This window comes from Rhinoderma darwinii, chromosome 13 (genome assembly GCF_050947455.1).
Source record: "Rhinoderma darwinii isolate aRhiDar2 chromosome 13, aRhiDar2.hap1, whole genome shotgun sequence".
Classification (NCBI taxonomy): domain Eukaryota; kingdom Metazoa; phylum Chordata; class Amphibia; order Anura; family Rhinodermatidae; genus Rhinoderma; species Rhinoderma darwinii.
The window spans coordinates 59528044-59543845 of record NC_134699.1 but is presented as its reverse complement, the minus strand read 5'-3'; the positions used below and the strand labels follow the sequence as shown (position 1 = coordinate 59543845).

The 15802-nt window shown below is 47.1% G+C and overlaps 1 protein-coding gene across 7 annotated transcripts in view; it reads right to left on the bottom strand.

Moving 5' to 3' along the window:
• PGS1 (phosphatidylglycerophosphate synthase 1) overlaps positions 1-15802 on the bottom strand; it is a 67621-nt gene that overhangs the window by 43860 nt on the left and 7959 nt on the right. Inside the window, exons 1-2 of one of the 7 annotated variants that reach the window (XM_075845707.1) lie at positions 10254-10323; positions 9763-9911 (exon numbers count right to left, since the gene is read on the bottom strand). The exons of 3 other annotated variants lie outside the window; for them this stretch is intronic. In XM_075845707.1, the coding sequence (XP_075701822.1) occupies positions 9763-9860 (98 nt within the window). In that variant the 5' untranslated portion in view covers positions 9861-9911; positions 10254-10323. Of the gene's footprint in view, positions 1-9762; positions 9912-10210; positions 10229-10253; positions 10324-15802 lie in introns of those variants that run through there. 3 more of the 7 variants (XM_075845708.1, XM_075845706.1, XM_075845709.1) reach the window with 3 other exon arrangements.

The window sequence follows — 15802 nt, the reverse complement described above, 5'->3', positions numbered from 1 at the left end:
ACTGATCGCTGCTATAATACATTACACTACCTAGGTAGTGTAACGTATTATAAACTGTCAGTGTGACGCTGAGAGTCACACTGACAGGAAGCTTATGAGGACCGGCATCCGGTTGTTTCTCATAGGCTGCCGTGCATGGCAGACCCGGGGGCTGTTGTATGGCCTTCGGTTTTGCCATGTAACCGACTGCAGCACCCAGAATCGGTCCCCGGGAAAGTTTGTTGTAGCAACAAACTTTCCAGTTCGTTGCTACAATAAACTTTCCCTGCGATCACATGACCGGGACCTGAACCAATTAGGGCACGATCATGTCTCCAGGACCAGAGGCAGGGGATAACAGCGCGATCCGGGTGTCAGCCCTACTCAGACACCCGGATCGCGCTTTTAACACCCACCATGAATTCACGTTGGCGCTGCACAGAGCCCAGCAAGCGCCGACGTGAATTTACTGTGGGCAGTCGGGAAGCGGTTAAAGAAGCACAAAGAAACGGGCCGTAGATGCAGTGGTCGGCCAAGGAAACTTAGTGCAGCAGATCAAAGACACATCATGCTTACTTCCCTTCTAAACCGGTAGATGTCCAGCAGTGCCATCAGCTCAGAACTGGCAGAAATTAGTGGGACCCAGCTACGCCCATCTAGTGTTCGGAGAAGTCTGGTCAGAAGTGGTCTTCATGGAAGAATGGTGGCCAAAAAGTCATACCTTTAACATGAAACCAAGGCAAAGCGACTCAACTATGCACGAAAACACAGGAACTGGGGTGTAGAAAAGTGTCATCAGGTGCTCTGGACTGATGAGTCAAAATGTGAAATATTTGGCTGTAACAGAAGGCAGTTTGTTCGCCGACGGGCTGGAGAGCGGTACAATAATAAGTGTCTGCAGGCAACAGTAACACATGGTGGAGGGTCCCTACAAGTTTGGGGCTGCGTTTCTGCAAATGGAGTTGGGGATTATGTCAGTATTAATGGTGTCCTCAACGCTGAGAAATACAGTCAGATATTTATTCATCATGCAGTACCATCAGGGAGGCGTCTGGCTCCAAATTTATTCGCCAATGTCATTAAGAACTATCCTCAGCGTAAATAAGAACAAGGAGCCCTGGAAGTGATGATATGGCCCCCTCCGAGCCCCGATCTCAACATCATCGAGTCTGTCTGGGATTACATGAAAAAAACAGGAGGATTTGTGGAGGGCTACATCCACAGAAGATCTGTTCCCAAAGAGGTTTGGAACAACCTCCCTGCCGAGTTCCATCAAAAACTGTGTGCAAGGGTATCTTGAAGAATTGATGCTGTTTTGAAGGCAAAGGGTGCTCACACCAAATATTGATTTGATCTAGATTTCTCTTCTGTTCATTCACTTTGCATTTTGCTAATTGCCAAAAATAAATCAATTTTTGAAAGCATTCTTACTTTGCAGCATTTTTCCACAACTGCCTAAAGCATTTGCACAGTACTGTATAATATATATATATTTTCATTCCTATCAGACACATGCGTGAGGGTAAGTGCCCCAGGGTACTGGACAGTAAACAGCTGGTAGGAAGCCAGCTGCCCTATCCAGTTTTACCAATAAGAAGGAGCAGAGGTTCTCCTTTGATCCTCTGGCTCCTCAGGCTACTGGGGGGGGGCATAATTTCGGCTAACTGGCTAATCCTCTGCGGTTTACGCAGCACAGGACTGTCAGACGCCTGAGGTCTCGCATGTCCACAGTTTGGCACAGTGATGTCATATCACCGCACCAACCTACGTGAACTATGTGCAGGCACTAGTGCACCTGGATCCATCCAGAAATACACCCGCTGACCACCACCATTCCTCTCAACAGACCACCATTCTTCCCGGTCTCTGAAGCCAGCGCTACCCACTACCACCTATTAGAGTCCTCAGCTGCTCCTCCTTCCCAATTCAGAGTCAGCTGACTACTCCTTGGACGGAACAAGCTGTATAAGCTTCCTAACCCTCTCATCCTTGTTCAGAAGCAGCAACCAGGCTGCTAGCATTCATTAACCCTCTCCTCCCCTTGCTCGGCACCAGGCTGCTAACATTAACCCTCTTCTCACAGCAGCTCGTTCCTATAGCTGCTATACCCCAGTCCTTCTGACATCTAGCCCATCTTGTAACTCATATACAAATCCTACAGCCCTTACCCTATTGCAACTCCCCTCTTATAAGCCCTACAGCACCTTCTTGTGTACCAGTTTCACCCCTTAAAAGGGGCAGGTAGAGCAAGGTGGGGGAGGGTCACAGTAAGTGTATTGTATATATTTATGTAGGTAAGTGGGTGGTTAAAAGTGCAGTAAGGTATTGTAAATGTATTGTGGTACGTATAGTGTTAGTACACTTAATACATATTGATAGTTATATGTATTGAGGTATACGAATACTATACCGTGTTTATATATTTTATGCAACTTAGGCCTCATGCACACGACCGTAAAAACACCCGTTTTTGCGGGTCGTAATTACGACCCGCAATAACGGGCCCATAGACTTCTGTTAGTCACGGGTACCTTCCCGTTTTCTCACGGGAAGGTGCCCGTGCCGTTAAAAAAATAGAACATGTTCTATTTTTTCATTTTACGGGCCGTGCTGCTATACTTTATAATGGCAGCACGGCTCGCAAAAGCGGCCGGCTGCCCGTGCTCGTAATTACGAGCACGGTCGTGTGCATGAGGCCTTACTGTGTTTTCTATAAACTTGCTTTATTTACTATTACATTGTTTCATGAATCCCCATGTACACACACTCAGAAAGGTAATAGTAGTATTCAAGGGAAATAGGAGAAGTACTAGAACCCTTAGTCAGTAACCAGAGCTTAGCTCTCAATTTTTAAACTGCTCTGGGAAAACGAACGCTGCACTGTGATTGGCTGCAGTGGACAGCAAGGTTCGTTTTTGGGTTAAAAAGTTTTCATAGGACCATTGTGTTGTGGCACAGAGCCGCATCACCACTGAAAAAGTCTGTATTGATTTAATTACAAAAATACCGAACAGATATTTGGTCACGGCCCGGTGGCAGAATGCTTACTCATAAGTCTCTCAACCTCCTCCAAATCCACCAACGTGTTGTCTCTTACCAGTGAATCGCTCTAGGAAATACTGATCTCAATAACATGCTATGGCACGAATGCTGAGAGATCCGTGAACTGAAGGCACCTCATAATATGGTATAAGGCTGGGTTCACACGACCATGTTACGTCCGTAATGGATGGAACGTATTTCGTCCGGAAGACCCGGACCGAACACAGTGCAGGGAGCCGGGCTCCTAGCATCATAGTGATGTACGACGCTAGGAGTCCCTGCCTCTGCGTGGAACTACTGTCCCGTACTGAAATCATGATTACAGTACGGGACAGTTGTCCTGCAGTGAGGCAGGGACTCGTAGCATCATACATCACTATGATGCTAGGAGCCCGGCTCCCTGCACTGTGTTCGGTCCGGGTCTTCCGGACGAAATACGTTCCATCCATTACGGACGTAACATGGTCGTGTGAACCCAGCCTAACAGACCTTCATGTGTCATCGTAAAGCAACAGCATCACCAAAACCAGCTGAGGGTGCCATGAGAGTAGATCTGATGACGGGCAGCGCTGGATGGCAGCGGTGATGTGGCCTGTTGGTTTCTAATAACACAAGATGCGCATCTACACACAGTTGGCACATCACCACCGACACTTATTCCTCCAAGGTACAATAGTTCCCAGAAGACGTCAAAGATTACAGGAGGGAAAGGAATCTCAAGGATAACCGTCTGGCCATTGCTCACCCCGCAGAATATTAGGACGGTCTACCAGGCTGATTCAACACGTCTCACTGCTGGGAAACATTACTACACTGACCAAGTGGAGAAACCTCAAAGCGTGAGATCACCTGAGCCGCTGCGGACTCCAACCCCCACTGGACACAACCAAAAACAAATAGCTGTGAATTCCCTGAATAGTGGATTGCCATTTACAGGAAGCGAAATAAGCCTGTCTTCTCACCAACGTCCTCACTACAGATGTCCATAGAAACAAAGGGTGATCCTGGTCAGACCCACATTACTATATGCATTCATTACGGGATGCTTTGTTTCACTCCCCAGGGGGGAACCGGAGGGCACTTTATAGACCCATTGATGAAGGGATCATCTATTGTAAACAACCCAAAAGGTTACGGGCCAGCAACAAATAACTGAACAACTTGGCCGCCCAACTCCAGTGATATTTGTCTAGCCCTACATTGACGCATATCCATTCCATCAAAGTCAATGCATCCATGTTTAGTGTATCCCCTATAGCGGAGACCATGGTGGTCCAGGACATGCAGGGTCACGTGATAAAACAAATGGGTAGATTTCTGGTCTGTCAGTGATATACATGAACCATATCGTAAGGGTCTATACACAAGTTGAGGTCATATGGCAACAGTGAAACCGCAGCAGTTTTGTTTAAATCGTGCCAAATATCTCCATATGACCGCAATATGTGAAAAAGCTTTGCAGCCCCGCAGGAATCTACTACGAGTAGAAAAAGTACAAGGCAGATTGAACAAAAACGTTCATACAGGTCATCATATCTGTCAGGCCAAGAGGGCTCACTAAGGATGCCCATACACATTAGAAAAGCGGCACTGGCGACTAAGGTGTATGGGGACGTTCCAACTCAACCCTCTGGTATATGTCAGGGGTAAAAAAGGATTGGGCATGTTGGATTTCAACGTGCCTGATCCTTTATCCCCGGGAGAGATAAGCTGCCACCAGAGGTGTCAGGCAGCTGCTTATTTCCAACTCCCCATTTAAAACATAGGCTTGGAATAGCTGTCGGTCGAACAACTATTATAAATGTACGGGCAGGTTTAGAGATAGCAGCTGGAGCTTCTACATAGCTTGCACCTCCTCGGGCTCACTCAGACGAGCGTATATGTAGTCCGTGTGACGGCCATTAAAACAACGGCCATCACACAAACTCATGTACTTCAATGGGGCCGTTCAGACGACCGGTGTTTCAACAGAGCGTGTTAAGGGTCCGTAAAAGAATACGACATGTCCTAATTTACTGCGTCACGCATCCCTCTATAGACTAGTCTATGGGGGAACCACGACAACTCGCCCCGCACGGGTGCACCTCGGACATGAAAAACGGCAGTATTGCACGTCCGAGGTTAGCGACGCTCGTCTGAGTGTAGCCTTAGGCTGGGCACACACGACACGGTCTAAATGCATTATTTTTTGCAATAACTCACGCCAATTCTTAGGTTACATAATGAGAAAGCGGCCAAGCAAGCTCTACAATAACATCTTTCACTGAGGCTCCATTAAGGGATTGCATATTTATCTATTGCCTAATACAATGCTGTTCTCACAATCTCCATGTCAGCCCTGGGAGCATTCTTATCATAACTTGCAATAGAGTGGAGAACGTGTAATCTCCGTCGCTGCTGCCCTTTAAATCCACGTAACGCAATCTGCAGTCTGTTAATGGGCTCCCGACACTGAAGAACTTTGGCCAAATACGTCATACATTACCAATAAGTGTCTATTGAAGTGGTCTCCAACCTGTGGCTCTCACTGTTGAGAAATTGCAACACCCAGCTTGCCCTGGTAACCCTGCAGCAGTCATTGCATGCTGGGAGTTGGTTTTGCCACAGCTGGAGAGCCACTGGTTGAGACCTGTGGTCTATGGTAAATTGCTGCTACGTATACAGTGGAGGAGCACCACGGTCTTGGTCCTTTTTGCGGCAAAAAGATTGCAGTTTCGGTTAAAACCCACTTGTATGAATACACCCTTCACAGGGTTCTCACACAGCTTTTCGGGGGCTTTTCCCTGCAATTTTTTTGGGTTAAAAAAAACCGCAGCCAGATTTTAGTTTCAAGTGTCTACAGTGAAGTAAGAAGATGCCTACATACAAAGTGTTTTCGTTGCGTTTTTGGGGACAGTGGCGTTTTTATAGAAAAAAAACCAGCAGTTTTTCACGTCCGAGCTGCACCCGTTTTTACGGATCCCTCATAGACTTGTCTATTGAGGGATCCATGAAAACGGAAGAAAAATAGGACGTTTTAACGGATCCTTCACATGGTCCGTTAAAACAACGGCCCCATTGAAATACGTGTCCGCGTGATGGCCGTTGTTTTAACGGCTGTCAGACGGATGTATACTACAGTCGCGTGAATAAGCCCTTAGGAAAACATGGCTGCTTTTTATCAAATACAACGGCACACCGGTGAATGTGTTTGGTATTGAGGTCAACGTTATTCATTTCAATGGAGATGATCTGCAATACTAGACACAGCCCATCGACTATCGTGGCGCTATTTCTGGAAAAAAAAGCACCATATTTTTCTATTCCAGGGATACCCCCTATTAAGTTGGCCATATAAAATCTGTGTCACATGACATAAGTTGTGCAATTTCTAGTTGAGCAATTATGTTTTTCTCACCAGTGAAGTTTGTGTAAGCGCTGTGGTGACTCACAATTTACCTTCTATATGGCGTGCGCTGGTGTCAGACTGCACAATCATTTTGGTCAACTACAAATGCTTGCACCATGGAAGGCGGGCAGAGTTAACGTCATCAAGTTAAGTTTTTCAAGTGGCTTAGGCTCTGTTCACATCTGCATTGGAGGCTTTGTTAGGGGCCCCTGTTGCAGCTGGCCGTTTTGGCAGGACAAAATAGCGCACCTTTTAAATTCCCCTTCCGCTCCAGCGCCAACGTTCCAGTGGTCCCCGCTGAACCCACAGCGATGACGCCACGTACATCATTCACGTGACCGCTGAAGCCAATTGAGGACCTTGATTGGCTGCATCAGTCATGTAAATTAGGTATACGGTGTCATCGCTGCAGGACCGCTGGAGCGTCAGGGGGACTTGAAAGGTGAGTAATTTTATAATATTTTTTTTCTTTTTTAGTCTGGTCGGATATGATCAGGGGTCTGGAGTCCCAGCGTGTCACTTTCTACAGGGGGCACTGTGTGTCTCACTACTATTATTATTATGAGGCACAACCTACGGCACTGTGGTACTATTTTTATGGGAGACTGTGTATATGACAAGATTGTATGCAGGGAACGCAGAATATGTCAGAGGGGTTCGGCCGACTCATCTATAGTGTATGGTCACCTTTACCAAAAAGGCATTAAAGTTCCTTGTGTAAATTTACACTCCATGTGATGCCATGTCTCCAAAATCACAGCCCCTTTTTTAACACAAGTTAACCTGGCCGGTATTTTTGGGTGGGAAAGGTGGCAAACATACCGATGTTACAAAACTAAACAGCGCTCACTTTATGCCACACTCTGGGACTGGGCATTACAAAGTATAAGTTGCCATATTAAAGAATCACTCTGGAAGCACCTGGGCAAAATAGTTTATAGGGTTATATACTTCACAAGTGGAAATGGTGGTTGTGTGAATGACAGGTGAAGTGGCGAGTAGAGTTATGACGTCACAATTATTAACTAACTGGATGACATGTATCCAGAAGTGGCGGTGGGGAGGCGACGCGTATCCAGTGGTGGCGGTGGGGAGGCGACGCGTATGCAGTAGTGGCGGTGGGGAGGCGACGCGTATGCAGTAGTGGCGGTGGGGAGGCGACGCGTATGCAGTAGTGGCGGTGGGGAGGCGACGCGTATGCAGTAGTGGCGGTGGGGAGGCGACGCGTATGCAGTAGTGGCGGTGGGGAGGCGACGCGTATGCAGTAGTGGCGGTGGGGAGGCGACGCGTATGCAGTAGTGGCGGTGGGGAGGCGACGCGTATGCAGTAGTGGCGGTGGGGAGGCGACGCGTATGCAGTAGTGGAGGTGGGGAGGCGACGCGTATGCAGTAGTGGCGGTGGGGAGGCGACGCGTATGCAGTAGTGGCGGTGGGGAGGCGACGCGTATGCAGTAGTGGCGGTGGGGAGGCGACGCGTATGCAGTAGTGGCGGTGGGGAGGCGACGCGTATGCAGTAGTGGCGGTGGGGAGGCGACGCGTATGCGGCGGCGAGGAGGCGACGCGTATGCGGCGGCGAGGCGGAGGCGACATGTATGCGGCGGTGCGGAGTAGGTGACATGTATGCGGCGGTGAGGAGTAGGTGACATGTATGCGGCGGTGAGGAGTAGGTGACATGTATGCGGCGGTGAGGAGTAGGTGACATGTATGCGGCGGTGAGGAGTAGGTGACATGTATGCGGCGGTGAGGAGTAGGTGACATGTATGCGGCGGTGAGGAGTAGGTGACATGTATGCGGCGGTGAGGAGTAGGTGACATGTATGCGGCGGTGAGGAGTAGGTGACATGTATGCGGCGGTGAGGAGTAGGTGACATGTATAGAGTGGTGCAGAGGTGACATGTATGCGGCGGTGCGGAGTAGGTGACATGTATGCGGCGGTGAGGAGTAGGTGACATGTATGCGGCGGTGAGGAGTAGGTGACATGTATGCGGCGGTGAGGAGTAGGTGACATGTATAGAGTGGTGCAGAGGTGACATGTATGCGGCGGTGCGGAGTAGGTGACATGTATGCGGCGGTGAGGAGTAGGTGACATGTATAGAGTGGTGCAGAGGTGACATGTATGCGGCGGTGCGGAGTAGGTGACATGTATGCGGCGGTGAGGAGTAGGTGACATGTATGCGGTGGTGAGGAGTAGGTGACATGTATAGAGTGGTGCAGAGGTGACATGTATGCGGCGGTGCGGAGTAGGTGACATGTATGCGGCGGTGAGGAGTAGGTGACATGTATGCGGCGGTGAGGAGTAGGTGACATGTATGCGGCGGTGAGGAGTAGGTGACATGTATGCGGCGGTGCGGAGTAGTTGACATGTATGCGGCGGTGCGGAGTAGTTGACATGTATGCGGCGGTGCGGAGTAGGCGACATGTATGCGGCGGTGAGGAGTAGGCGACATGTATGCGGCGGTGAGGAGTAGGCGACATGTATGCGGCGGTGAGGAGTAGGCGACATGTATGCGGTGGTGAGGAGTAGGCGACATGCATGCGGTGGTGAGGAGTAGGCGACATGCATGCGGTGGTGAGGAGTAGGCGACATGTATGCGGTGGTGAGGAGTAGGCGACATGCATGCGGTGGTGAGGAGTAGGTGACATGTATGCGGCGGTGAGGAGTAGGTGACATGTATGCGGCGGTGAGGAGTAGGTGACATGTATGCGGCGGTGAGGAGTAGGTGACATGTATGCGGCGGTGAGGAGTAGGTGACATGTATGCGGCGGTGAGGAGTAGGTGACATGTATGCGGCGGTGAGGAGTAGGTGACATGTATGCGGCGGTGAGGAGTAGGCGACATGCATGCGGTGTTGAGGAGTAGGCGACATGTATGCGGTGGTGAGGAGTAGGTGACATGTATGCGGTGGTGAGGAGTAGGTGACATGTATGCGGTGGTGAGGAGTAGGTGACATGTATGCGGTGGTGAGGAGTAGGTGACATGCATGCGGTGGTGAGGAGTAGGTGACATGTATGCGGCGGTGAGGAGTAGGTGACATGTATGCGGCGGTGAGGAGTAGGCGACATGTATGCGGCGGTGAGGAGTAGGTGACATGTATGCGGCGGTGAGGAGTAGGCGACATGCATGCGGTGTTGAGGAGTAGGCGACATGTATGCGGTGGTGAGGAGTAGGTGACATGTATGCGGTGGTGAGGAGTAGGTGACATGTATGCGGTGGTGAGGAGGTGACATGTAAGTAGAATTTGAGCAGTCTCTGCGCAGTGACATGTGGTATGACAGGATACACGCAGCCTCCTCTCCCGGTTCTGTATGACGGACGCCGCAGTAATAAACACGCAGTAGTGACCGGCGCCCATACCTGCCACCACGGTCCCGGGTCCTGTCACAGAGACGAGCCAAGAGGGCCAGAAGTCCCGGGCCTCGGAGCCGCCGCCACAACACTGCGGGCGCCGCCATCTTACCCGGAAGTGGAAGCCGCACAGTCCCGTCTCCGACCGGAAACTACAACTAGAGAGTAACACTGATGATAATACTAATAATACTGATAAAATAATACGGATATAATAATACTGATATAATACGAATAATAATAACATTAATAATACTAATAATACTGTGCCTCGTGTGTAGTGTACTCCGCCTCGCGTGCGGTTGTACCGAGCCTCGTGTGTAGTAGTACGGAGCCTCGTGTGTAGTTGTACTGTGCCTCTTGTGTAGTTGTACTGTTCTCTGTGGTAAGTTCACTGTTCTGTGGTAAGAAATTATTTTTGGGTCTAATGATCAAAAACCGTCTGTAGGGAATGTACCATAATCTCCTCCACAAGACGCCATGAATGTAATAGACGTTACCGTGTCACTGTGTGAGGAGACTGGGCCTCATGTACAAGATCCAGAGCAGCTGCACATAGCAACCAATCAGGATGCTGCTTTCATCTTCTGAGCTGTGGTTAGAAACTGCAAGCTGGGCTGTGATAGGTTGCTATGGGCAACTGCTCCACTTTCTGAGCCTTTTGTAAAAACCAAAGGAGCTGCCCATAGCAACCAATCAGATTCCAGGTGTTATTTTTCCAGCGCTTGTTACAAGATGAAAGCAGCGCACTTTTCTTTGCGCTCTTGTTGTTGTTTTTGCCGTTTAATGCCCTTGATATTACTTTTCAATAAATCCGATAGCCCATCATTGTGTCCTGGCCGCCATTTTCTTTCTATGTCGAGAAGCCACAGCAATGGCTGCCCCCTCGTTTAGAGGAACACCTTCGCGTGCCGAAATGTTAGCAAACAAGGGAGGGGGTAACTGGAAAAAGAGTCATGGAAAGAGATGGAGAGGGCAAACAAGCGGCAGACGATTCTCTCCCTGTTGTAGTTACCCAGCAGAATAATGGGGGACCTATTTTGATCCCCTCAAACGCTCATTCCCAATCATTTCCCTGAGTAAACATGGCAGCAATCAGTCGACGAAGGGATGATCGCATCTATTATGCAGGCAAAAAAAATCATCGTTTGTCAGCAGCACATATCCCCATGTAAACCAGGGATGTGCAGCCGACAATATGAAACCATATGGGGTGAAGAACCATAATAACGCTCGTTCATCCCACGATTGCCCCATTTAAGGCTTGGTTAACACGTTGTGGTAAAAATGCTATTATCGTCGACTGGCGCTCATTACCGCTGCCCGTGTAAAAAGACCTAAATGTTCACAGTTTTTTTTTGTCATGAGAATTCCTCTACTTTGTCTCCTATTGTTTTTAATAGGAATCAGCTCTGTAGTTCATACAGTGCTAAATTTTGAGCGCATTGAATCTAATTTAACGGCAGCAAAAAAAAATAATGTTCTGACCTATCTAGTCGGCAGAATCTGTCTGAAACGTCCCATTGAAATCAATGGGAAGCTGAAAAAACAGCGCTGTTTTTTTTGTGCTGAAAAGCGCCAAAAACTCTGTATATTTTTAAATCGGCATCCAAAAATCAGTGTGGAAAACGCATATATTTTAGAGGCTGATTCAGCGACTAATTTTTAAAGTGGGATTCCCAGAATTGATCTTTATCAGCTGACCACATAACAGGTGATTTTTCTCTGGTAGCCGAGATCCCCACCGATTGCGACCCGAGGGTCCCAAACACCCGTTTCCTCCTCACTGCAGTCAAAGAGGGAGATATTGAATGGAGCGGAGGTCGAGCTGGCGTGCTGCTGCCCCAACAGCCGAGTACAGTGCTCCGTCATTTCCATAGACATTGAATGGAGCAGCAGGCGTTCCATTCAATGTCCTCCTCACTGCGGTGGGGCTCCCAACGTTCACACATAGGATAGGTGATAATTGTCGATTCTCGAAATACCCCTTTAAAACAGTGTCAACATACCTAAGAAAACCAGCGGTGACCACCTTGTTCTCTCCAACTATAGAGCATCAAACAAGTCTCAGCATCCTGGGCCCCTGTGCGACATTGGGGGGAGTAGGATATTGGATGTAAACTGCAGTTAACCTTAATTGTTTAGGTTTTAAGTGGAGTTACCCTTTAAGTCCCTACATTTAGCCTCCGGTCGCAGCTTAGTAGTCGCTAGTATACCGTGTCCGCTCGTTGCTATGACTACATGTGAGGAATTAAATGTCCAAATGTGATTTTTCTCCAGAACCAAGTTATCTGGTCGTGTATTACAGAAACGTTTAACGTGCCCGTGGTCCTATTCTCAGAAACCCGCAATCGTATTCCTATCCGTTTTCTTTCACAACCAATGTAACTTGTGTAACACATCTGCTGACGTGTGGAGCGTTACCCATCGTGGGACATACAGTCTACAGTCGACGCTGAATAACCCCAGAAGGCCAGAGCAAGACGGCCGGCGCGTTTACTATACCCAGCCTACAGCTGGGCAATATGGCGCGGCCACAGAACGACACAGGCGGTACGTAACACCGTCCACTGAGAAAGCTGAGTCACTGCCCGTGTAGAGTTTTTAACAAGAGGACATTTTTTTTACTTTAGGGGTAAATGCTCTAAGGTCCTGGTTTGTGGAAAGGTCACCCAGTGGCAGCGCTGCCTGGAGAGTCGGCCCATATTTTGCCCGCACATTATTTGCATGAATTGAAAATGCTGGTACTGATGCCAGTTACTTTTGCCACTGCCTGGGGCATTTCACACAGCACTTTGCCCGGCGTGGGCCAAAATCGGCCCAAAACTTTCTGGGACGTCTACTTTACGAAAAAGGGGCATGGTCAGATAGTCGCATGTATTGCGATATACGTGAGTGCGATTCAGGTAATTAGGGACGGTAGAAGCGCGGGGGGGTTCAAATTCACCGTCATGGCGACACCTTACAATTGTGAAATCGTCACATGGGGAGGCGGCTTCTTCATCACCGGAAGTGCTGCATTTGGTGGTTGACGGGTGCAGTCATGGAAGTGTGATGGCCGAGGGGGCTCTTGGTTGGGGAGGATAGTTGTGGTGCCGAGGCGCCCCCAAACAAATCCCATTTGGGCTGTGCAAATCTACCGGTTGTGGTGATGCATCAGAGGAGCTGCATCATGATGGGATTACAACTGTTCGGACCCCAATGACGTCAAGAATAAGGGTGCCCTGTCCCCCATTTCTGACGTCGCATACGTACGCTTCGACCTCAGCTAAACCTGGGTCCTCCACATAACCACCCACAACTACACATGATGAGATGATGTCAGGTATAGAAGCTATAGATCATTGCCCCACCTTCTTATAATTCTCGCTGAGTGAATTATAGCGCCCAAGGGCATGCTGGGAATGATATGAGGGTGACACAATGCTTTAATTTGGGGATGTTGCTAGGAAGACCTGAAAAAAAAATTCCTCTGGAACTCTCATAGTAAAAGCACCAGATTTACTCCATTTAGGGGAATTGTTGAGAACTTTTTGTCTAAATGTGACTAAAACGTGTCTCACACTGAGCAGAACGTCCTCCTTCCTGAGGTGCGTCACAATTATTGAGAAAAAAAGACTGTCTGCTTCTGGGTTACAAGAAAGAGGAACTTTAAAGAGACAGGATACAGAAATGACCAATATCAATGTCTACGGGGCGCAGCTTCTTATCATAGGACGGTCCCACCCAATAGCTGAAATCTCAGGTGTGGGTGGAGTTCACATTGTCCCCTATTAAAAAAAAAACATTTCCCCGAAAAAACCTTCTTCTACTTCTGGGAAAAGCTGGGTGACAAACCAATGTGGCTGCCACTACACAAGGGTTAATATCCAGCTGAATGGCAAATGCTAGATGTGGGGGGGGGGGGGTAATGTGACATAGCTAGACGGTAAGGAGACCGGGAAAGCTGGGTGGGGGATACCCCTTAAATACGTGCAGCAATTCGGCCATTTGTCACCTACATCGCTCACCTGTGCAATGAAAGGTCACGGGAAGAAGTCGTTCCCAAAAATGTCCACATAAGCAGGACATTTTTTTTTTTTATTCAGGGGTGTTCATAGCAGGACCATTGCGCCAGGAGTGAATTTGCGGAATAATACATGGGTCGGTTCAAGATCAGGTACCACCCCTGGATTGATAGGCGCTCCCGGTGTCAATGCTAGCCAACGACCGAAAAACATTGGGGTAATGAATGCCATTGGCTGAACACCCTGACTGATGACATAACCGGACGCCAGTGCCCGACTAACACATGCACTTCACCCATTGGCGCCAACACTATCCCTCATGCCAGGGCCATCATGTTTTGAGGAGGGGGGGCTATCTTAGTGTTTTAGTTGCGCCCGAACAAGGAATGTGAGGCGCCTTAACGTCATTTCAATGTTTTCCTACTTCTCATTAACATTTTTTCCTAATGCGAATATGAAGTTTATTTGAGGCCGTGAGCGTTGCCCCCCTCCCCCGTTTCTCTGCGCCAGCACACTGAGCCCTATTCACTCGTCTCCAGCTGACTGCTCGGGGAATAGATTCCTCTGTTGTTGTTTTTTATGAAAGTATTTTCTCTGTTCCACAATGTGATGCCAAATATGAGCGGAGGATGGGCCACGCTGCTGTGGCGCAGCATACAACACATGGTTTGCATTTCACCTGAAGCGGCAGCAGCTGTGTTTTCAGAGACCCGATTCCCAGAAGTGCAGAGCATGTTTGTGTAGTTACAGTACAGACACACGCACAACAGAGGGCCGCACATCCTGCACATCACGTATAAAAACAGCACTGCCGCCGGCAACGTGCTGCCATTAACCTGTTAGGTGCCAACACTATGCCCCTGTAATAGAAATATTCAACGGCCTAGTCAGTTAATGCAAAGCATAGTGATATGATATTTAAGTATCACATTTAAAAAGATGCAAAAAAAAAAAAATTGGACATTTTTTCTTTTTTTTCTGTTTTGATTACAAAAAAATATATTAAAAAAATTAAATAATAATTGCTTATAAGGACCTAGTCTATCCAGATTATAAATTGTAGTGGTACTGCAGCGCAATAAAAAAAATAAATTGCATTTGGGTTTATTGTGAAATCAAAACTTTTTTAAAAAAAATAAAAAATGGTCAAAATGATATAATAAAATATATTTTAAAAACAGGATTAAAAAAAAAAAATTGACAAAAAATATCAATTTAAAAAAAAAATAAATATATATATATATATAATGAAATATTAAAAAAATAGTAAAAAAAAATATATATATATCTAAAAAATTGTAAATGAGGAAGCATAATATTATTGCAAAAACATTAAAAATTATGTAAGAGATAAAATATATTTTAAAAAAATTGTCCATAATAAGATGAAAACTTGTAAAAAAATAAATGGAAAAAAACTCATCATAATTAAAAATAAAATAAAAAAAATTATATAATAAAATATCAAAAGGTAGTAAAAAAAATGAACATAATAAAATATATATGGATATAAAAAAAAATAATCGATGAGGAACCATAATACAGTAAACATATAAAAAAAAAGTCAAAATTAAATAATAGATAAAATATACATTAACAAAAATGTAAAAACATAATAGAGGATCCAAAAAAAAAATATAAAAATTCCACAGGCAGTTTATGCAAAATTAAAAAGAAAGAAGAACCTTAACCACAACTACTGATAATCTGCATTTGTCACAATAATTTCTTGTGATTTTTTTTTTCTTCTTAGCAGCAGTTTGCCAGAAAGCGAAATTTCGAATGAATACGTTGAGTTCCAGAAAACGATTGACAAGCCGCAGTCCGAGTCTTGGTGTGTGTCCTTAATGATTCTTGGAAGGAAACACCACTAGAGAATGGGAGAAGCCTTTGCCCTGAGCCCTGCCAGGAATAGGGAGGCAGGATCTGGACGCCTGCCATTATACTGAGCTGTGTGCATGATACAGGCCTGTTCCTGGAAGAGCCTCTTCCTGTAATGTTAAAGCCGTGTATGGGGAAGGGGGGTGTATGGGGAAGGGGGG